Source organism: Macrotis lagotis, chromosome X, assembly GCF_037893015.1.
Source record: "Macrotis lagotis isolate mMagLag1 chromosome X, bilby.v1.9.chrom.fasta, whole genome shotgun sequence".
Classification (NCBI taxonomy): Eukaryota; Metazoa; Chordata; class Mammalia; order Peramelemorphia; family Peramelidae; genus Macrotis; species Macrotis lagotis.
In genome coordinates, this window is record NC_133666.1 from 192,710,430 (window position 1) to 192,735,319 (window position 24,890).

At 36.3% G+C, this 24,890-nt stretch overlaps 1 protein-coding gene across 3 annotated transcripts in view; it reads left to right on the plus strand.

The window, feature by feature from the left end:
* The window catches only part of FOCAD (focadhesin), a 362,553-nt gene that overhangs the window by 128,957 nt on the left and 208,706 nt on the right, over nt 1-24,890 (plus strand). For all 3 annotated transcript variants that reach the window (XR_012472869.1, XM_074208785.1, XM_074208786.1), the window contains one exon: nt 545-802. Coding sequence is in view for 2 of the 3 variants with exons in the window: in XM_074208785.1 (XP_074064886.1) it covers nt 545-802 (258 nt within the window). In the remaining variant the exon portion in view is untranslated. The remainder of the gene's footprint in view (nt 1-544; nt 803-24,890) is intronic.

Here is a 24,890-nt window from a genome sequence, read left to right on the forward strand (position 1 = left end):
AAATAATTGCTATAACACTATGGAATGCTAACTTTAGGGTTTTTATTAGTTTTTTGCAAGGCAATGGGGTTAAGTGACTTGCCCAAGGCCACACAGCTAGGTAATTATTAAGTGTCTGAGGCCAGATTTGAACTCAGGTGCTCCTGACTTCAGGGGTGGTGCTCTTTCCCTTGTACCACCTAGCTGCCCACGACTTTAGTTTTAAATGAAAAACCAGAATTCATTTATTTGGACTTTACAGCTTGCAAAGCACTTAAATATATGTTCTTTCCATTCAGTCTCATTACAAACCTATGAAGTAGATGATGTCAAACATTGTCTCTCCTATTTTACAGATGAAGAAACTGAGATTCTGAGAGGCTGTCTTTTCCCTAAAGTTTTAGCTCATGTGTTTGATGATTTAAGTTTTTTGGAGTTCTTTCCTTAGCACATCCTAATGATGGTTGTGATATTAATAATTTAATTTGAAATATAAATACTTTGTAATAGAATACTGTTGAAATTCCTATCCATTTTTTCATTAATCATTATAATTATTTTCCAGGTGCCCTTCAAGCTTGCTCTCCCTATAAACAGCATGTATTATCCAATGTTTACAACCTGGAAAATCCTTGAACAAATGAAAGAAAGGTCCACAGTATGTGATTGGCTTTCTTCTGTGAAATCATTGCTGCCTATCACCACCCAGGTTCCTGCACATGTTTTTCTTCTATTGGCACACTTGCTTGTTCAAGAAAGAGGAGAGAATCTTCGCAGTGTACTGAAGGCTACCACAGAAATAGCTAAAGTTGACTCCTCTCAGGTAAGGTTCAAAGACAAGGAGGTGGCTACCTTGTGATTATGAGGTTCTGAGGGTTTCTTTTAGTTTATTATCCTTGGCAACATTTTAAATCCTATGTGATTTTCTTGCCATGGCCAATGTTCAGAATTATCCCAGTTTTCTGCAATCTTAAATTTGTTTTTTCTCAGAGATACAAATACATTTTTCTGCCCTAATCAAAGCATACTTCTGAAGGGAAATCTTCTTGACGTGGGACACTAGTATTCTTAGTTCTTGTATTTGATAGTATATTAGACTTTGATGAACCCTAAGGCCCTTTCTTAGATTCTGTAATTCTATGAGAAATGAGCTGCATGTATAGTTGTAGAAAGTAGAACTTGATGTTTTTACTCATTTCTAATCATATGACTTGATCACATAATGAATGTAGTACAGTTATTTTTAACCTATCAATTTTATCAGGAAAAATATATAGTTTTTCTTCCTTTCGCTAACAAAGAGGGGTCAATTTTCAAGTTATTGTTGTTCAGTTGTTTCATTTGTGTCTGAAAGTTCAGTTTGTGTTCCTATTTGGTGTTTTCTTGGTACATAAGTAAACACAGAACAGATCCTTTTGCCTACATTGAATTCCATAGGAATAGTCTTTGATGTCATATCTGTTGTTGTTGAATTGTTTTCAATCATGCCTGACTCTTCGTGACTGCATTTGGAGGTCTTTTGGCAAAGATCCTGGAGAGATTTGCCATTTCATTCTCCATTTGATTTTATCCAAAGATCTCCCCCACCATAAGATTTCTCATATTCCTGTATTTACCATCTGACATCCTTGAACATATCTTCTTATAACTTGCCCCTTGATTTCTATGACAGCATTCTGCTAGTTCCTTTCTTCTTGACCATTCCTTCTCTTTCTCTTACAAATTCTTCTTTTTGCTTTTTTTTTCAACCCCTTAATTTAGTTTTTTCTTATAGTTCTATGACTTTTGTCCATTTGTGTTACATAGTCTCCATTAGCATTTTCTACCTCTGTTTAGGATTATAACTGTGCAGATAATTCCAAAGTTCATCTCTCTAGTTATGACCTTTTTCCTTTGTTTTTTAATTGACAATTCTGTTGCCTACCAGTCACGATTCTACCTGGATCTCATGACCAAGTCAAACTCAGTATGTCTCAGAATGAATTTGCTTTATAGGTCTGTTTTTCTTAGGGGTTTGCTCATTTTGTTTATTTATAACACTAATTTATTTAGTCATCCAACCTCAATATCCTAGTGTCATTTTTGATTCCCCTTTCTTCCTCTCCTGATCCTTTTCAATTTGATTTTGCAGTATATTTTACATATATATATATATATATATATATATATATATATATATATATGTATATCTATCTCTGCTCCTTTCTAGTACTACTTCTAGTAGTCCATCGTTACAATTCTGTACTGCTGTGAAGTTACCTATTTGGTTATCCTACTATTATTCCCCTTCAGAGGTCATATTAATCTTTTCTTATGCATAACTTTCATCATATCATATTTTTACTAGAAAATCTTTCATGCTTCCCCTTTGCTAATTGAATAAATTTTAGATTGATTTACCTTGTTTTTAACACCCTTCAAAAATGGAATTCAACTTCCCTCTGAAATGTTGTCTCTCTGTTCTCATCCATGTACCTGTAGTCAGCCAGAATTGACTTCTTACCATTCCCTCTTCCAGGCTTTTGTTTATACAATTATATCTCTGTCTATATATAATGTCCTCTCCCATCCCATTCCATCCTTGTTTTCATAGTCCTTCCTATCCTGTAAATTTCAGACCAAATGCAACTTCTCCTTTTTCCTTCTTTGATTTCTACCTTTTTTTTTAGTTTAAAAAAACCCCTCCTTTCTCTGGACTCTCAAAGCACTCAGCATATTTCTTTTTCAATTAATATAGTTAGGTGCCCAGAACTCTCAATCCCTTTAAAGCTCATCTCAAGAACTATATTTTATGAGATCTCTCTCCTGAATTCCCCCTGTTGTTGGAATTTCCCACATTCACATAGTAAATACTTCCCTTTACCTAAATGCAATAAAGCTTTCTGGAAGCACCCTTATAGTAAACATTGACATCTAATAGACTTCATTTTGATTTTTTTGATTTTTTAAAATATGGCAATGGGGTTAAGAGACTTACACAAGGTCACACAGCTAGGTGACTGAGTGTCTGAGTTTGGATTTGAACTCAGGTCCTCCTAACTCCAGGGTAGGTGTTCTATTCACTGTGCCACCTAGCTGCCCCTCTAATAGACTTTATGATTGTTGAGAGAATTTGAGAGTGACAAAGGCAGTGTGTGGTACAGAGTGCTGTTCTGTTCAGAGACTCATCCTCTTAAAGCTAAGTATTCATATTCATCTAAAACAGTGACCCCAAAGCAAAATGAATACTAGAAGAATTAGTATCAAGAGATTAGATAAGTGTTTCTCTGAACAGGAACAGTGTGTTGCTAACTTGGAGGGAAAATTCTGCCAATGGTGGGTAATAGCGGAGCAGAAAAGGAGTCAGTAACTTTCAGAGGTCTGGTGTACAGCACTGCATTTGCTCATCTGGTCCAGAACATTTGTAAACACCAAGACTGGTTTCAGGAAGATAATGGGGAAATATAGAAGCTGCTAAATGAAAAATGAGAACGCCACAGGTTTTACCAGCAGGATAGTTTATCCATTTCTAAGAAGGCAACATTTAATTCCAAGAAAAGTTAAGTCCAAGTGAAACTTAGAGAGATGCAGGACCCTTGGATCAGTAAAAAGGTAGATGAAATTCAATTTTATGCAGATAGTAACAAACCAAAGTACTTTCATGATGCCCTAAAGGCTGTTTATGGGCCTGAGACCTATACTGGATCTCAACTATTCAGTGCAGATGGATCCACATTGATTAACAATAAGGACATGATCCTAGAGATTTGGTTTGAACATATCCATAGTGTTCTTAACAGACCATCATCAATCAATGCAGAAGCCATTGATCAGTTATCTCAAGTTGAAGTCAATCAGTCTCTAGCTGCAGTTTCAACTGAAGAAGAGATTTTGAATACCATTAGGCTCCTTTCAAATGGCAAAGCACCTGGTGTCAATTCTATTCCAACTGAGATCTACAATGTGGGAGGGTCTGTTGCTTATCCAAAAACTGACTGGAAGAGATTATCCTCAAGAATTTAAGAATGCTCCCATTGTCTATGTGTATAAAGGTAAAGGGAGTAGATTGTACTGTGACAATCACAGGGGTATTTCTCTTTTAGCCATTGCTGGTAAGCTTCTTTCCAGAGTCCTTCTCAATAGGCTCATCCTTCACTGGGACTATGGTCACTTCCCTGAGAGCCAGTGGGGTTTCAGAAAGGGTAGAGGAATGGTGGATATGGTGTTTGCTGCTCAATAACTCCAGGAAGAATGCCAGGAAGAGAACAGAGGTCTATATACAACATTTATAGGTCTGACCAAGGCCTTTGATACCATCACTTGTGAGGGTTTATGGAAAATTATGTCAAAATTTGATTGCCCAGAGAAGTTCATCAATTTTGTATGTCAGTTTCATGAGGTATGCATACCTGGGTTTTTGATAATGGACAGTGCTCTCAAGATTTCCTGGTCATCAATGAAATGTAATAAGGCTGTGTCCTTGCTCCCATAATTTTCACCATAATGTTTTCAGCCATGTTATCAAATGCCTTCACTGAGGATGAATATGGCCTCAAGGTCAGCTACTGCACTGATAGAAAATTCTTCAACTTCAAAAGACTCCAAGTCAAGAACAAAGTGGAACAAGTGTTGGTACATGATCTTCTGTTAGCCTGTGATTGTACCCTCAATGCAGCCTCTGATGCTGAGATGCAGCAATGTATGGATTGATTCTCTGCTGTTTGTGCTAATTTTGGTCTAAAAATTAATACCAAGAAAGCAAAGGTCATCAGCCAGCATCACATCATCCATATGTGGAACCATTGATTAAAGCAAATATAGAAGTTTTGAGTACTATGGACTATTTTACCTATATTGGCAGTGTCTTTTCCAGGGAGGTACACATTGATGATAAGGTGACACATGCATTGCTAGAGCTAGTTCTGGGAGGCTTCGAAAGAAAGTGTGGGAGAGAAGAGGTATTAGACTGGCTACCAAACTGAAGATCTACAGAGCTGTTGTGCTCACCTCATTGCTATATGTCTCTGAAACCTGGACAGTCTACCAGTACCATGTCAGAAAATGGAATCACTTCCATTTAAGTTGTCTCAGGAAGATTCTGAAGATCACCTGGCAGGAGAAGATTGCAGACACTGAGGTCCTTTCTTGAGTTAAATTGCCTAGCATTCCAACATTATTATAGAGTGCAACTCCGATGGGTTGGACATGTTGTTAGAATGCCAGACATAATTCTTGCCGAAAAGACTATTTTATGGAGAACTCACACAAGGCAAGCACTCACTAAGGGGTCAGAGGAAGCGATATAGAGACACCCTGAAGGTCTCATTAAAGAACTTTAGACTTGTACAGCATGGGAGACACTGGCAGAGGATCACACAGCATGGTGTACCCTCATCAGTGAGTGTGCTGTCATCTATAAGGAAGGCAGAATTGAAGCAACTCAAAGAAATTGTGACATCTGTAAATTCTGAGTACCCACCTCAGGTCTTCATATGGACTATTTGTGTCCAACCTGTGGTAGAGCATTCCAAGCTCATATTGGTTTGGACACACTGCAGTTTTTCTCAGACATAATGATGTCATCTTCATCTATATCAGTAAGAAAGGACAAGAACCAACCAACCATTTCCTGCCCAATTTACCTGTGTATGTGTAGTTTTCTCCCTAGATGGTAGTATAAACTTCTTGAGAACAGGAAATGGTTTGCTTTCCTCCTTATCCCCATCACCTAACACCAGATATACTTGATGCCTAGTAAATATCTTATTAAATTGAATTTGTTTTAAGGGATAGCTCAAGGGGTTGTGATATATCTGAAAAATAAGATGAGATGATAACAAAAGATAAATTTGAGACAGTTGAATACATTTAAAAATAAATTTTGTATAATCTATGCATTTGGTCATATATCTTCAAGGTCTCTAGAGGTTTTGGCAACACTGTCATCATGTTTTATTCATTTGATAAAAACCAGCCAGAAATAATTTTTAATAATGCTTAGTAGTTAAAATGCAAAACAATGCTAATGCAGTGATGATACTTGAAAAATTATTTTTGAAGAAACTTAGTCTTCATTCTTAGAAACGTTAACAGTCATGACAAAAGCTTCACTCCCACACCACATTGGGTTTACTTTGTGGATGACACAAGCCCAGACAGAAGCTCTTGGCAAAAGTTCAAAGACTTCTTGTTTTCTTGGAGAGGAGTTCATACAAGAGAATTCTAGATTTGTGATCCAAGAACTAAGCTTCCTGTGTGAATTCCTGTGGTAGACTTGAAAGTTTTAAAAGCCTTAATTTTATTTAGAAAAGGGGTTTTGAAAATCATAAATATGCTATGCTTTGGTAAATGGGATTGCTGTCTATTTCCTTAAATTAGTACCCGTTGTATTTTATCTGGGAGTAGTAGTTGAGAGATGCATCTGTTTTTAGTATTTATGTTAGAAGTATAATTTCTGCCTTTCAGAAATTATGAGCAATGTGATAGGTTCTTTTTCTAAATTCTGATGGCCATAAACCACTCTTTCTGCCTGGAGCCTTCCCTTTGATGGCAGCAGAAGCATTGGAGTCTTAATGGTTATTTTACTTGTTGTCTTGTCATCATTTTTCAGATCATATGCCTACTTGGGACTCAGGAATTCTGTCTCCACCGAACCATGTATTTTAGAAGCATAATATTCTTTGGGTGAGAGATGATAGAGTTTACACAATAAATTTTTTTTGGTAGTGATCTTTGAATTGGAGTGGGGTTAAGTAAGGAGATTGATTTCTCATTCCTTCAAAGGGAAAGAAAAAAATAGGATAGTACCTCAAGGAACTCAAGGTACCTAAGTACTTCAAGGTACTCAAGGTCCTCCAGTGAGGACACTGCACCCTATCCCTTGCCTCTTGAGTCTGCCTTATACTACTTTGGGATAGATTTAACATTTGGGAAGTTTTTCCCTTCATTGGAACCAAAATTTACTTTTGTTTAATTTCTGCTTATTGCTGTTAGCTCTGCCATCTGGATTTAAGCAGATAATAGTAATCCTTGGTTAGTGATTGTGTTTCTTTTTGTTTTTATTTCTTTCCTTAATTTTTAGCATAATGTCTGGCAAATTAGGAAAGTATTTTGATGGACTAGTGGGTAGATCCTGAAGTCAGGCAGCAGTGACTTTTAAATCTCATCTTTTCAGATTTTACTCATCATTCCATTCTATTAAGTCCTTACTTTTTACAGATTAGTTGTCCCTTAAAATTTTGTGTAATATCAAAATTTTGATGAGCCATAGACACTTTTCACCATGTGACCCTGAGCAAGTCATCTAACCCCTGTCTGCCTCAGTTTCCTCATCTGTAAAATAAGAATGTTGTGAAGCTAAATGTGTATAAAGCACTTTGCAAACTGCAAAGGACAATATAAATGCTATCATCGTCACCATAGTTAATTCTAATTAGCATAACTTAAATCATTATACTATTATAAATTACTAAATACAATAATTGTAATTTAATAATAGTAATCAGCTGCTTGTTGCCATGCATTACCTTGATTAATTCCTCTTTCACGTGGCAACTCCATAAAAATACAAGAAAACACCCAACCCTTTTTGAATGATAAATTCTCTCAATTTTTTTCAACTATCATGGTATGATTTCAAGGTCACTTATTCTTAATGATCCTTTTCTGAATGCTTTCTAGCTTATCCCTATCAGTCCTAAAAGTTTCCTAAATTCATGACTTAATGTGACCTGAATAGGGCATAGAAGAACCAGTACTGAATGCTCTACCTCTCCTGTCTGTTTTTGTTTTATTCTTGGTTCATATTGAACTTCCAGTACAATAAAAACCAAGATCTTTTTCAGTTAATTAGTCTCAATTTTACTTGATTTTTTTGAACAAAGACTTGACATTTATTCCTTTTAAATCTCATCTTTTCAGATTTGACTCATCATTCTTCTCTTTTGAAATACTTTTGCATCCTGACTTCTAACAGTTTAGTAGTCCCTCCAAATTCTGTGTCATCCTAAGTTTTATGAGCTTTAATACTATCTGTGCCTTTGACCTAATCATAGGTAACATCATTGCACAATTTGGGGCAAACAAAGATTACTCTGACATTTTGATAGAGACCCGATTTCAGATTCCTCTCTAATGAATACGGACTCATCTTTGAGACTGGTTTGTCAACAAAGTTATTTCTACAAATGTTCATTGTCTCAGTCATTGTCCATAAGAATGCTATGAGACTTTTTCAGATTTTTGGTTTATAATGAGAAAAACACTTGTAAAACTTAATATATTTTTGCAGTTAACTATCCCTTCAAATTTTATGACACCTTAAATTTTGATGATCCTTACTATCTATAGAGTATTTATTTTAGTCACTGATAAAAATGTTAAACAATTTGGGGCACAGAGATAACTTTGGTCCTCTCTACTAAAGACCTGATTATATATTCATATACTGGGGTTAAGAACTAGTCCCATGAAAAATCAACCAATGAGTTATTAAAGTAATTAAAGTTATTTATTAAAGCTTACTATTTGCTAGCAACTGGGTTATGATGGTGGGGTGTACAACAAAAGCTCCCAAACCATTCCTACTCTAACAGATCTTATATTGAAAAGAATAAGAGAACATGGAAATAGCTAGGTACACACAAGATATATATATATATATATATATATATATATATATATGTATATATATATATACATATATATACATATATATAGATTAGATATAGATATAGACATATATAAAATAGATGTCTTCGAAGAGAAGTTATGAGCAGTTGAAGGTCTAAGAAAAAGTGGAACTTGCCACATTTTGGTGAAACCTCAAGAATGGACAGGGCATTCAGGTTTTGGAGGCCATGGGGATGAAGAATCACATTTGGGGACCTGTAAATAGACCACTTGGGAATTGGAGAAGCATGGAAGGGAGTAGATGAGAAGAAATGCTATGTAATCGTGATAGTAAATGGAAACTCCTCGAGCCCTTTGAGTTTTGTGTGACTGTCAGACCCACTGTTCAGAAGTAACAGAATGGAGGATGGATTGGAATGGGGGCAAGTTGAGGCAGGAAGTCCATTTCAAAGGTTCATCTCAGTCTTTCACATGAGAGGTGAAGAGAGTTTGAACTAGAGTTCTGATTATGAGATAGTGGATTAATTTGACTAATGGATAGCTACTTCATGAAGATAAGCTACTTCTAAATGTTTTGTACTTAGCATTCTGATTTGACTCTGTTTGTGTGTGTGTGTGTGTGTGTGTGTGTCTGTCTGTCTGTCTGTCTATTTATAAATTGGATTTTGAAAGTCTAACCGTACTTTTGAAAAAATCAGAACTTCAGGACTTGAACCTGAATACCATATATTACCTTAAAATTTCCCTTAGTTCCCTATCTTCCTAATTCCTTTTTTTTAAACTTCATAAATGTTTAATCTCTTCTTTATGTACTTTGTTTTGATAGGTATGTGTTTGTGTGCATGGGATGATGGAAACTTTAGAAATCTTGTCCAGTTTATTTTATCCTTTGTGACTTTTTCATTGTCTGCTTTTTCTATTTTGTGAAAGCATTCACATTTTTGGTTGAATTCAAACCATTTGTATGACTGTGTTCATAATTAATGTCCTGTTGCCTGGTTTTATGCCTGTATTTTATCAAAAGTGGAATGATGGTTCTCAATCTGTTAAAATTGTAGATTCCTGCTTGGCTTTTCTGCAGGGTCAAAAGCCATTTTTTAGCTTAGGAAATCTTGAGAATGTGTGAACTTTAATGATTCTCTGAGTAACTGATGTGAGAAAATGAGAAAATACATTATGTAAAGTGAACTGACAGAGTCTGATCAGATTGCCCTCTGTGCTATTGTAACTGATTTCTCACTCCCTGAAGCAAATCTATCCACCCCACCAAAAAGGGAATGGAAAATGCAGTCCTTTTAATGAAGAATTCTGTAGTCTATAATTCTTTGTTACTGCTTTCTCTAGCTATTGCATCAGTTATGGTAGGGGAGGGAACTTGAGAAGAATGTGTTGGGCTTGAGGCATATAAACAGAAAAAACTAACAGGTGTCCGACTAATGGTCCATCCACCCTATTTGGCAATCCATATATTTGGGCTTGATGTGTTTCTCTGTGTCTCTGTTATGATTTCTGGAGTGGAATATTATTCACCAGGCCTTTTTTTCTAACAGTGATTTCTGTTATTGAAAGTAGCATAGTTTTAGACCTTCAAGGAACCATTGAGGTCATTGAGCCCAACCTTCAAAATTTACAGACATAAAAAAACTTAGACTCAAGGTTATTTGCTTATTAAGTGTCTAAGATGGAGTTTGAGCAGATTATCTGGACTCTACATCAAGCATGAAAATACCCCCCCCCTTCTTTTTTGCTTATTTTCATAGAAGCTGCTCTGATGACAATTTCATGTCTCTGCATCATTGGGTTGAATTATTTCTTGGTATATTCTTGATGTTTTGAAACACCTTAGAGCCTTCATCAGTGGAGAAGTGTCATTTGTATTGTGCATTGCTTCTTAATGAGTGTGACCTTCTATCAGTCTGTTATGGGGTTCAAGACAAAAGCAGTTTTCCCTGTTGTGTTCCCTGAGTAAGCTTCTATTTTTCTCCACCTAGATGCTGAATATTTCATAATATTAATTTGATGGTAACCTTTTTCCAGTAATATACAATATTGCATGAAAAATACACTTTGAGAGATGGAAGAAAAAGTATAATGTGAAATCTATGGGGGAAAGTTCATTATTTGTAATTGGAATCAGGGACATTTTCATTTAGGAGATGGTATTGGATAGGCTTTTAAAGGGTGGATAGGAATTCAGCTGCTGAAGAGGGAAGGGCGAGACATCCTCATGAGAAACATTCCAAGTGGCAAAAAAAATACTGGCATAAGGGCTTGGAAAATATAGAGTATAAGGATTCGAGCACAATATAGATTAATGTGATTGATATATAGAGAGTTCTTAAGAACAAGATGGCATGATAGGATATCCTTATTAGATTATGGAAGTCCTTGTGTGCCAGGCAAAGGAATCTGAACTTTATTTCCATTAACCTTAGAAAATCACTGACACATTTTAAGCTGTCTGTAACTGCGTAGGAGTTAGTTATTTGTTCAGTGGTTATTAGGAGTCATTCAGAAATGAGAAGAAAGCTTTTTATTAGGAAATTTTGGCTGATAAATGTTAGATCAAACTGTACTTCTCTGTATATAAATATGTGTGGATTCTTTTTTAAAATCATATTATCTTTGTGTGTCCAATTATAATCTATAGCATGGCCTCTTGATAAATTTTTTGGTTATGAACATTCACAAAACAAAGAACACTTAAGTGGTCCTCATGCCTACTTGTATGCTTTATGGTTTTGTAGGGATGGTTGTAGTAGAATGGGGCAAAGGGGGCAAAGGTTATTAGTGATCGCTTTGTTTTTAGTCTGTCTGTAAACTTTCACGTGTTGGTACCCTAAATATGGGAAATATTGTGTTCAATAATCAATGAGTCAATTAAGAGTACTGGATTATGAGTCTGGGCATTTTTCTTTTTCTTTTTTTTTAATTTAAGGCAATGGGGTTAAGTGACTTGCCCAAGGTCACACAGGCAATTATTACGTGTCTGAGGCCAGATTTGAACTCAGGTACTCCTGATTCCAGGGCTCGTGCTCTATCCACTGTGCCACCTAGCTGCCCCAGAGTCTGGACATTTTTGCTATAAACATCAGACAAAAGAAAAAAGTTGCAAGTAAAGGGAAAGATAATTCAATTTTCCTCTGGAGAAGCAAGTAAAGAAATCAGAAGAGTTGTTTTTCCTTTATGTCTCATGGCATTAAGAACATTTTTTCATGGATTATTTGGTCATCTTGTATTACACTGCTCTTGATAAGTATCTGCCAAATACGACTGTGAAAATAATAGAAGATTATGCATCAACATTTCTTGCAGTGGATGAAGATATAGAGAGCTTCTACCAAAAATTTGATAAGATTCTCCAAATTATTTCATAATGTATTTGATACTTGCTGATTTCTTCAAAATAAGGCAAAAAGCTTGGTGGAGATTCTAGTCTTTGATTGGAAGGTCTTAACTTCTTGAACCAGTTTTTTTCAAAGACTCTTAGATTAGATAGAAGTTATATAGATTATATGGATTAAATATTTTCTTTGAGGAAATTATCTGCAGATATTGGACATATTGAATATTAAATAGTATCACCAAAAAGGAAATTATTTTACTGAATAGGAAATAACATAGGATTCACTCCTGACTTACTGTATTGTCAGACGACTGAGTTGTTAGAGCAATGTGAATTAAAAAAAGATATAGCATGCAATTGAACCTCACTACTGACATATTAAACAAATTGTTGAAATGAAAAATGGGTAATAAAAATAAGAAACAAATCATAAACACAGAATGTAATACTTTCCTGGCTGATAAAAATCAATTGCATAACACGGAGACCAAAAATGTTGGAGAAAGCATCTTAACTAGTGAACAGTTGACTTACTTGGCAAGTAGATGGAGATGGTAGCCAAAGGCAACATTCATTCAGAATATAAACTCTAAAAAAACTTATAGAGCAAGATGATGAAAGGTTATAAGTATATATAGGCTGATAGGACAGAAGTAGTGGAGGTAATATCAATTCAAAGAAAAGCTTTGCAAGATATTCAACTAAGCAGAGATATCTGAGTGACTTAAAGATGAAAATAGAAGGAGAACAAAGAGGAAGAATTATAAAGAGCTATAAAACTTTTATAGCAAATTTAAAAAACAATATCGAGAACATTAAATTTTTGACTGTTTCATACTGATAACACAGTTATGGTTATAATGGAGTTTAAAATGTCATAGAAAAAACAAAGATGGAAAAAAGAAGGTGAATGAGAACAAACTCAAATAATAATATAGAAGAGATTTGTAAAACATACAATACACTTATAAGATACTTGAAGTGTGAGGAAAGATATCAAATGGATAAAAAAATTACTCTTATTAATAGTGAAAAAATTGAACTGAGAGAAAAAACACTCTTAAAACAAAAAGCCTGCTTGAATGTTGAGTTCCTCTAGATGCTTAATATTTGTGACTGACATTGTTGATAATATCAAGCCTCCATAACCTCATACATATCTGGAATGATAACTGAAAACATTTAGTGAGTGAGCAAGGTCTATTGTCTAAATCAGGACTTGAAATTAGATTAGTGGAATTTGTCCATCAATGTCCATTACCTGGGTTGGACATTATAAATCTCAACTTAGTTATACAGTAGCACATAAATTAGAATTAAGAAGGGTTAGGAGAGACTTCTTGTAAAAGATAAGATTTTATGTGGGACTTAAACGAAGCCAAGGAGATTAGTAGGTAGAGATGAATAGGAAGAATATTTTATTAATAGGGACAGCCAAAGCAAATGATAGGAACTGAGGAGTGTCCTGTTTGTGGAGCAACAAGGAGGTCAGTATCCCTGGATAGAACAGTCTGTGTTGAGGAGCAATATGTAAGAAGTCTGAAAAGGTAGGAGGGCTAAGTTATGAATGCTTACTGGTGTAGTAGGGAGCCACTAGAATTTTTGGAATAGAAGGTTGACATAATCAGACCTGTAATTTAGGAAAATCACTTTGGTGGCTGAGTGAAGTATGCATTGGAACGTAGAGAGACTTGAAGCAAATAGACCCACTAGTAGATTATAATTGTCCAGGTGGGAGGTGATGAGATCCTGCACCAAGCTGGTGGCAATGTCAGAGGAAGAAAAGGGGGCTCTTGCAAAGATGAATTCAGAAGACCTTGGCAATAGATTGGGTATGGCGTAGGAGTCAAGAATAACTCCTAGGATGTAAGTCTGAGGAACTGGGAGGATGGGGAGAATTTGGGGGGAATAATGGATTCTGTTTTGGACATCTTAAGTTTAAGATGTCTGGGGGCAGCTAGGTGACGCAATGGATAACTCACTGGCCCTGGAGTCAAGAGGACCTGAGTTCAGAACTAGTCTCAGACAATTAATAATTGCCTAGCTGTGTGGCCTTGGGCAAGTCACTTAACCTCATTGCCTTGAATAAATTATTTTAAAAAAGAAAGTTTAAGATATCTACTAAACATCAGTTTGAGACATCTGAGAATCATTTGGAGATGTGAGAGTGGATGTTAGCAGAAAGAAAAGACCAAGATAGCCTATTTTAATGAGAATCATAATGACAACCAGGTAACACAGTAGATTAAAGCATCTGATCTGGAGTCAGGAGGATCTGAAGTTCAAATCCAGTCTTAGACACTTGATTTTTGCTATGTGACCTTGGGCTAGTCACTTGACCCTATTGCCTTACATAAGAACAAAAACAAGAATGGAGAATCATAACCAAAGTATATTAAATCTATGGGTATTATGAGATCACTAAATGTAGTAATATGGAGGGAGGAGAGAAAAAGGACTCAGAAGAGAGTCTGTGGACTGAGATTCCAACAAAGGAGAATGAGGTAGGAGGAGAATGGAGAGTGGTGGTGTCCTGAGAATCTAGAGAGAAGATTGTATCAAGGAAAAGAGGGGAATCAACAATGCCAAAGACTGTAGGGATGTAAGAGAGAATGTAGTTTGGGAAGAGAGATCATTGGTAACTTTGGAGCAAGTAATGTCAATGAAAGGTTGGATAAGATCAAGATGTCAGATTGTGAGAGTTTAGGAATAGAATGAAAAAGAGAGAGAAAGCATTGAAAAGGGCAGAAGAGACATAGAAAAATATTGGGGATAGAAAGATTAAATGAAGCTTTTTTTCCCAGAATGGGAGAAATATGGATAAGTTTTTCCCTGTTTCAGAAACAGGGAAAGATTGACATTAAATTAGACCCACAATTTAAATTGCGAGTAGAGTTGCACTTAATCAATCAATAGCATTAGGCACTGTCTTAGTTGTTAGGGATATATCAATAAAAAAGAAAGCACCCTTAAATCTCAAAGTATTTCATTCTACTCTTTTATGCTAGAGTACACACACACACACACACACACACACACACACACACACACACACAGACACACAACTCTGTCTTCCTTTCTCTGTTTCTCTCTCACACCTGATTACATATACAAAATATAAATTAGAGTAATTTGTTTTTGAGAGGAGGGAATAAGTTTTTGAGGGAAGGGAAGAGAAAATACTAGTAGAATCTGGGGCATTAGGAAAGATACCATGTAGGAGGTAGAGTTTAAACAGAGTTTTGGAGAAAATGAAGTAAACTAAGTTAGGAGTGAATTTCAAGTATGGTTGACTGATAGTGCAAAATCATGGAGATGGGAGATATAGTGACTTGTATCAGTCAAACAAGGTGGTCAGCTTGGCTGGATCATAGCTTTTGGAAAAGGAAATAATGTATAATTAGGTTGTATAGATAGTTTGAAGTCAAGTGGTGAAGGAATTTAAAAGTCCAGAAGAGAAATTTATGAACCTTGATCCTTGAGGAAATGAAGTTATTGGAATTTTTTTGACTAGACAATTTTACATGAATAGACTCATAGAAAATCACTTGCACAACTGTATGGAGAACTGATTGGAAAAGGAAGAGATGAATTTGATAGACCAGAACGTCAGTCACAGGAATTTATAAGGGAGATGATGATGATGGCCTGAATAAGGGTGTTGAACATTCATTTTTGTTTTTGCATTACCAATGCATATTAACACAGTGTCTGGTGCAGGGGAGACATATAATGAATTCTTGTTGCCTCGAGCAGCTGGGTGTAGCATTGGACCTGTAGCCAGGAAGACCTGAATTCAAATCTAGTCTCAGATCAAATTTAGACACACTTACTAGATAAGTGACCCTGAGCAAGTCGCTTTACTTTTTTTTGGTCTTAATTTCCTCATCTGTAAAATGAGTATAATAATAGCACTTATTTCACAGGGTTATGTGAACATCAAATGAAATAATATTAATAAAATGCTTAGACTGACAAATAGCTGATGCCAAGGAAAAGTATTTTTCCTCCTCTTTCTTCCCTCCTTGCTTATTGATTCACAGATACAGGGATGGTGTAAAAGTTGAAATAACAAGATTTCAGAATTGACTGAATATGTGGGGTCTCAGGAAGTCATCACCAGGATTGCAAATTTAGGTGACTCAGTGAATGTTGGTACCTTAGAAATAGGAACATTTGCAAAAAGGAATGGCTTTTGTTTTGAACATGCTGAGTTTTAGGTATCTTAAGACACCTAGTTTAAAATGTTTAGTAAGCATGTAAAGATTTTCAACTGGAACTTATAAGGGAGAAGGAAATATATACATTGAATATTTAAATATCTGATTCCTTTGCATATTGGTTTTTAACAGATGGAAATTGATGAACATATTTAGAGAATGTAAAGAGAAAAAAAAGAGAAACAGAGATCCCATGGTAGAACCTTGGGATATGCCCATAGCACAGCACATAATGATGAGGTGATTAGATAGTTAGAATAGTGTCAATAAGGGAGTGTGTGGTAGGAGAGGGTGATTAAGAATATTAGATACAGAATAAAGATCAAAAAAAAGATGAGGAATGAAAAAAGATCAATTTTGATTGCTTATTAATCAGCATATATTTATAACATATTCAGACACTGTGCTAAACACTGAGGGTAAAAAAAAAAGAAGAAACATATCCCTGCCCTTAAGATCTACTGGGGATCCCCCCCACCGGAAAGATTAACAGCTAGAAAGGAACTAGGATGAAGTAAGACACTGAAGATTAAAGAATGAGAAGTGAGGATTGTAGGGAGCAGTCTGTCAGAGAAGTTAGAAGGGAATGAGAGCTAGATATTTGTAGAGGGTTTGGCCTTTATGAGTACAAATCACCTCTTCATCAATGACTTGGAGTAAAAATGCCTGTGACCTGACTCCTCTCTGACCTTGACTCAAGCCAGTCTTCTTGTAGCTTTGTTTGTTATTGGATCAAAATGAGACACTTGTAGGTCATCTTTCAACAGATTTTTAAAAAATGAAGATTTACTTTACTTGATATTTAATAAGGATATGTTTTGTGTTACTTCAAGTTGATTTAACTGAACTAAGTTTCATTACTTAAGGTGCCCACTGTTTTTGTCAGCCAATTATCAGTACCTGTGACTTCTTCTTTTGTACTCAGATGACCAGGAACCGGTATCTGTAGAATGAGGCTTTCCATAGAATGTTGGGTTGAATGTATCTGAGGATGGTTGAAAAGGTTGGCATACAGCTATAAGTTGAGATGACCCAGCCAGATGACTTGATGGAATGTGAAGATTGCGAATAGTCTGGTGTTTAAAGCCAGTCAGGTGACACAATGGTCTAAGTAGGTTAGTTTGCTCTCACTTGATTATTCTAAGGGTCAGTCTTTGCCTCTTTATCTCATTTCATTCTTAACCTAACCTTTAATATTTGAATGGCTGTTGCCTCAGTCAGGCTGTGAATTTGGAACAACCTAGCTGTGCAAAACCAAAGTCTCCCACTGCATTCCGAGTCATCTTAAGTCACCTTGATTTTTATCTGGCCATTGAACATAGATGACTCCATAGGATAAAGTGAGGCTGGTGACTTAGCACTGTACCCCCTTGCTTAAATCCAATTCACTTGCATGCTGTGACATCACCTTCCTGATGTCATGGTCTTTCTTGAGAATGAAGGACAAACAGGAGCTGCTAATATCTCCTGGTCTTAGGGCATAGATTCTAGCGTGGGGGGGGGGGGGTCCGGTGAGATATGAAAGGTGCTGATCTAAGTAGCAAGAGACCAGAGGTAAATGATCTGGATGAAGGACTGGATGGCGTGTGAAAGTGGAGTTCTTGATGTTTCCTCCTAGATGTTAGGGGAAATTAACAAAAATTTCTAGCACTTTGGATAAAATCTTTGGAAAACTTGGACAAGAATCAAAGAGGATAAACGGAAAGGGATACCTAAGTAATGGAGATTATAGATTCCTTTGAGAATATTCCTGTAGCCTGAGATTTTTTCATTCTTCTCAACTTTACATTTTTTTTTTTAGGTTTTTGCAAGGCAAATGGGGTTAAAGTGGCTTGCCCAAGGCCACACAGCTAGGTCATTATTAAGTGTCTGAGGCCAGATTTGAACCCGGGTACTCCTGACTCCAGGGCTGGTGCTTTATCCACTGTGCCCCCTAGCCACCCCATTTTCATTCTTCTCTAAAAAATTTATGTTTGAAATTCAGCTTCCTCAAAGCAGGTATTATCTTGTTAAAGGGTTTGTGTTCCCACTGTTTAGTACATGGTAGGTGCTTAATGACTTTTGTTTTTGGAATTTAATTTTTTATTCAAAATTATAGGACTTGGAATGGATCTGTAATTTAACTTATCTAGGTAAGAAAATTCCTGCCCATGAGATAGTTTCTTTATTTATAGTCTTAGAGATCTGCCATGAGAAATTTGAGGTAAAAATGACTTGTCCATTACCTAGCTGTGTGGCCTTAGGAAAGCCACTTAACCCCATTGCCTTGCAAAAAACCTAAAAAAATGACTTGTCCAGGGTTTTATAATAGTGTCAGTCAGTCAACAAACAAACATTCATTCATTGCTTACTATTGAACTAGGCTCTGTGCCAAGCACTAGAGATAAAAGCAATGGTAAAAATAATCTGTTCTCAAGGAGCTCATATTCTAATGAGACAAGTATGAAAATAACTAGATATTTACAAGATAGACACACACAGAGTAGATGTATTATAATCTCAGAGGGGGAAGTACTAGCAGCTGGGAAAACCTATCATAGCTATATGGGTGGGTTTCAACGACATTCTATTAATCTGTTAAAAACTTGAGTTGTTATATCAACATTGTTGATGTTAATGCTCACACTGAGAAAATCATAGATAAATGAATAGTTGGAGTCTCTTAATTCTTAGTTTGAAAAGCTATTAGGTATTCCTCAATTCTTTTTCTACCCTGATTTTCCTTTGGGTTCTTGGAAGAGTTATCTATTTATGTCTGTCTTGTGATACATTACAGAGGTGTTGCTAGATTAACTGGATATAAAATTGTAAAAGATGTAAATCCCTCTTAGAAAGTTAGTCATTATGCCATCATTTATGCTTAATTTATAGCAGAAAGTATAAGAATGATTATATTTTTCCAAATCAAGGCTAGGGATTCAAGGATTGTGGTTAGATTTCAGTGGACCTGTGAACTTGGGGAAAATACATCTTCATTTTACTACTGTTTTCTTTCCTTTGAAAACCTGTGTATTTTATTTTGCTTATATTCACCAGAATACCATTGGGGCATTCTGGACACAAGGAAAGGTTAAGAACTCCTAAACCCTTTATATCTTCACACTAAATCATCAACTGAATTCCCTTGTGCATGGTCCTTTTATTTTATTTTTTGTGATTAATTCTAACTTGTCTTTGTTAGATTTAAATTGTGAGCTTACTGGTTTTGTGGTTAAATTTTTTCCCCAATGCAGAGTATAGAAAAAATGAAATATCAAAGTAGCAACTTTGAATTCCCGTAGTGCAAAGAGAACAAAACATAGAACTTTAATATCTTACATCTGGTCCCTGATACAGTTCCTTCTCTGAAATAGAAAACCAGTTTGTAACACATGCAGTTTTAAGTGACGACAGTAACTAAATAATTCCTCAAAATGGGGCCGCTGCTCTCCCTGGAATCTGCAGTTGGCAGATGTTTTTGAAAGGTCTTATAGGGTATTAATTTAAAACAGATATCTGTGAACCCTTTTGGCAGGAATGGGTGTCTTGGGAATTTGGAACAATTCCCATTTCCATTGCTTTTACATGTCTTTGCTTGAGGTCTTCATTGAGATTAAAAACAAAACAAAACAAATTTGCTTTTGTGGCCATGAAATGGGAAAATATGTAAAGGAGGCAATTGCTTTGGATTCCATGCAAGCAACTGATTCTCTTATGTATTGTTTGCATAATCATGAAGCTGTATGCCCATGTTTGTTATCATTGTTCTGGATTAAATGTACTTGGGCACTTTGTTCAGTTTTAACTTCTTAATGAGTCATTGCTGTCATGTTCTTCAAATCTAAATCATTTGGTGACAGCACTATGATTTTTTGAATATGTACATTACATGAACACTGGACTGATTCTTCTACATAACTAATATTCCATGATGGTTTAGCCAGATTTAGATGTGAAATAACCTCAGATGTTAGCAAGAATATAATATTTTATCTTGAGAAAACATCATTCAGTAAATAAAAAAAATTAGGAAATCAAAGGTACTAGGATAGACTTGAATAAAAAGCTCACAGTGACTTAGCAGGAAGATGACAAAACCAAAGATGGTTTCCTTTTTTTATTGAGGAAGTTCACACAAAAAAAGAAGCCATGCTTTTGCTGGAAGAGTAATGTTGCTTAAAAAAATAAAAGGAGTAATGTTGCTTCAAGAATGGACAAACGATCTTGTAGACTAGACTGAGAAGTTATTTCAGATAAAAGCAGCTGAGATAGCCAGAAAAGGAATCTTGACTTTTTAAAAAACATCGAAACAAGATTATGTTTATAGACAGATAAATTTGACATTATAGAAAGAATTCTCAAAGAAATCTTCATTCCAAAAAAAATCTGTGTTAACTTTTCTGTATAGTACTATGCTTTTTCTCTTTGCTTCTTCCTTTGGCTTTGTGTTCTGCAGGCTCCCTCCCCAAAACAAACAAACTAACCAACATCTCCAAAAACCTCAAAGTGAAAACAGAAGACTGAGTGAAGGGAGAGCTCACCACCACGACCAGTGTGGGATGATCAGGGACTTGGCCCAGAGAGAAGACCTTTGTCCAATGTCTGGCTGGCAAGTGCCTGTCTTCTGTTTGGCTGTGGGTCACAAGTGTCTGTTCCTGACCACCCCTGTGACCATCAGTTCTGTCTTGTCTGTGTCCAGCCCTTCATCTTTTTCCTCTTACTTCATCTTCTTCCTCTTGGTTCTGGACAGGCCCCCCTAATTGCATGTTCTTCTTCCTATTCTCATTTCTTGGTCCTTACTCTTCATGTCCCTGAACTGTATACCAACCCCTTTTTTTCCCCACACCCCCTTCTTCTCTCCCTTCTTCCCTTTCCTGCTGAAGCAAAGGAAGGCAATGCGAATTTGGCAAATCCATGTCAAGTAAAAATTGCTTTATGTAGGTGGAAGGCAATAATATTTCTATTTCTAAAGTGTCTATTCTTGAATTTATTTACTGAGCCAGTAGGTTTTCTTTTAGGAAGAAAAAATTCGAAATCAAAATAAAGCAGAAAAATTATTAAAAGCATTAATATGATATAGCTTGAATTAAAAAAAAATTGTTTGAGTTCCAAATCAAAGCATTTATTGATTATAAGAAAGCATATAAGGGCATTGTATATTATATCTACTTCTAACTTTCCTTATTATATATGTGTTCCCCAATGAAGTTATATCAGGTTCAAGATTTTCTGCAGTTGTTAAGGCTCTTGAACCCCAACTGATGTGCTTTCCTTTACTAGTTAGCCAATAAAAACAGTTGGCTTAAAATAAAGGCACTTACTGAGATGCCAATAAGAATTGCAGTAACAAACTATTTCCCTCAAAAACCTAGAGTTTACTCTATAATGATAATGAGACACCTGTCTCTTATCTCTGTCTGAAGTGAAATTCAGCAAAAACATAGACTGAGGCAAATTTGTCTCAAACAAGGTAACATTTATTAACAGGAGCATTACCTGCTAATAAAGAAGTCAGTATCACATTTTCTAGCCAAAGACCCAGAATTGGAGATGCAATTTACTTTTATAAACCTAGAACAAAAAAACAGACATTTTATCATTGATTATGGGATTGGCAGCATCAGGGAAGTGAGAGATCATGATTGGTTACCTTAAGTAAAGGGTTTATACAAACATGACACCCAGGCCACTTTTTTTTTAAATATTAATTTGCAAGGATGCAGTTAAGAGAAGAGGACTTCAGAAATGATACTTCAGAATTGTTTATTGATTTGATTGATTATGTATCAACTAATCCACTGAAAACTATAATTCATAAATCTCTATTGGTCTGTTTCCTAGAAGGTTCCCAGATAACAGTTCATCTCTTTGCAAAAACAGTAACAAGTAATAGTAAGAATGATACAAATAGTAACCCCTTTACACTATAACCTAGATTTTTTTTTTGTTTGTTTTTAGCAGACCCTAGACTGCCTTTACTATATCTCTTCCTATTTCTCTAAGAGGAGGATCACCTCATCAGGCTTGAGATGAGGTGACCAGAACCTGAAGTCTTCTGATCACTCAGAGGGAGGGGGGGAAGGAAGGAGGAAGTTTTTGTTTACTGTTTTGTTTACTTCCCAGGCACCCAGGCTTACAATTTTGGTGTCATCCTTGAATCTTCCCCTCCCTTCCCCTCCTCACCCCTCCCCTCCCTTCCCCTCCTCACCCCTCCCTTCCCCTTCCTCTCCCCTCCCCTCCCTTCCCCTTCCTCACCCCTCCTCTCTCCTCTCTTCCCCTTCCTCACCCCTCCCCTCCCCTCCCTTCCCCTTCCTCACCCCTCCCCTCCCTTCCCCTTCCTCACCCCTCCCCTCCCTTCCCTTTCCTCTCCTTTTCTCTTCTCTCTAACCTTCTTTCCTTCTGTCCTAAGTTCCTTTTGCCCTTCTAGTCTTCTTCTGAGTGATCAGAAGAATTCAAGCTCTTATTCTATCACCTTCTAAAAGTTCCATGTTCTTCAGAAGTCAGGAAGAAGAGTCAATTTTGGGGAAAAAAGCAAAGATGAGTTTTGTTTTGGACATGTTGAATTTGAAATGCCTTCTGGACAAAAGAAAGTTGATTGTTGAGTCCCTTTCTAGACTCCCTCAATCTTCTTCAGGTGAGCATTGAAGCGGTGGGAGACAAGTACTCCATCAAGATCTCCCAGTGTTCCCTTTATTCAAGTTCTTAAATATCTTTCCTAGACCCTAATCCACTCCCACTCCACTTAGTAAAACCAGATTCTGATGCTCAAAGGCACCAACCAGGTGATGAAAATTTACAGTATTCCCCCACACAACAGTCCCTAACAGTTGATGATGTGGGATTGGAATTCAGGAAAGAAAATAGGGTTGGCTATATAGATGAGGGAATCATTTGCATAGATATAATTGAATCCATGGGAACTGAGGAAATCATCAAAATAATTAGTATAGAGTGAAAAAAGGAGAAAGCTTAGGAAAAAAAGGCTTGAAGAGCATCTATGATGAGTAGGCTTGATGATGATCCAGCAGAGGGTGTTAAAATGGAGTGTGTCAGGTAGAAGGAGAACCCTATTCTTGAACTGGTGCATTTGCCAAAAATGTTTTCAATTAATCAAGAACGAAAGTAGAAAACTTGAAGACAATCAGATTCCTTTGCAGTTCTGACCATGAATAATGTGGACTAGCATTCTGGAAGCTTTGTTCCCAGGAATCACTGGGCAGCTTCTAAGAAACCAAAGTCCTTAGGTTCTGGGGGAGTATGATTGCAGAGCCAAGTAGAAAAATTCAGTTATCTCACTGTTGATCCATTGAGAGACAGGTAGTCACCAATTCTGTCACCAGAAAATCATACACTAGCACTTTACTCAGAATTACTGGAGTATTTCAGTGCCTCGTTGACATGGGAGGAAACCATATTCAAAAGACCAAGGAGTTTCACAGCATCCAGACCATCTCCAGAAATCCTGTTTCCTGAAGGTTTCATTGTGTGGCTTTTCTGTGATAGATGACCCAGACTTTGATTTCCCCCTTTTTTTGTTTGGTCTCTCTATTTTGTCCCTGATTCTCCTGGTTTTTTCCCCTGATATTTTAATTTTGTTTGAATATTTCTTATTGATTGATTTCTGTTTACTTCAGTATAATTATCAGGGAGTTTGTTACTTAGGCAAGGTTTTTATACCTCCCATTCTATGCTGTTATTAATTTTTTCCTCCCCAGAATATATCTATATTTATATATCTATAATCTCTATATATCTATACATATGGATACACACACACACACACACACACACATACATATATATCTCCTGGCTTTCATTTTCTCTGTCTTCTTTGCACTTAGAAGCCTGGCAGATTTTAGTCCCTGCCAGATCAACAGGGGCTACTATCTTGTAATATTCAGGGTGGGAGTACTATGGACTTTTGCTGTCCTTTGGGTATCTCATTTGAGCCCTGCAAAATCCTGGCCTTACTTATTTAGCTAAGAGTAGTCAGAACAATAAGGATTTTTGAACCCCCACCCCCGGAGCGTCTTCATCAGATTACTCTAGGCTTTTTGAACAAGGTAATAATTGATTCGAGCTTCTTCTTGTACCCCTTGAGAGTCTCTTGTCCATGCAGTGGGAAGCTTGCCACATTTTCACCATTACTTCCACTGTTTTTTTATGATGGCACTCTTTTCATAGGTGTCTTACTCTTTTTGGCAGTACAGAGCTGCATGAAAGTAGGCTGTTACTACAGTTTTTCTTTGGATTACTCGAACTATTATTTGGTCTGAAGTTTGTTTTAGGTTTTGTTTTGGAAGGAGTACATTTTGGAAAACTAGGCTTTTCAGCAACTGTTCATGAGTCAGTCAGTTGTTAATGATTTAGTGTTAACCTGACTTAACTTTGGCTGCGCTCCTGAACCTATAGAACAATTTCAGTGTCATATTTCCAAGAAGATATGTTTACATATAGAAGGCTCAGCAAATTTCTTTTTTGCTATGATTATATTTGATCAGTGGGCAGCTAGGTGGTGCAGTGAATAGAACATTATCTCTGGAGTCAGAAGGATCTTAGTTCAAATCCAGTCTCAGATACTTAATAATTACCTAGCTGTGTGACCTTGGGCAAATTACTTAACCCCATTGTCTTACAAAAATAAAAGAAAAACAAATATTTGATTATAAATCGTTTGAGTAACCAGAAATACAGTTTTTCTTTAATTTCTTTTAGTTAAGGAGTTGTAAATATTCAGTCATTGTTTCTGACTGACT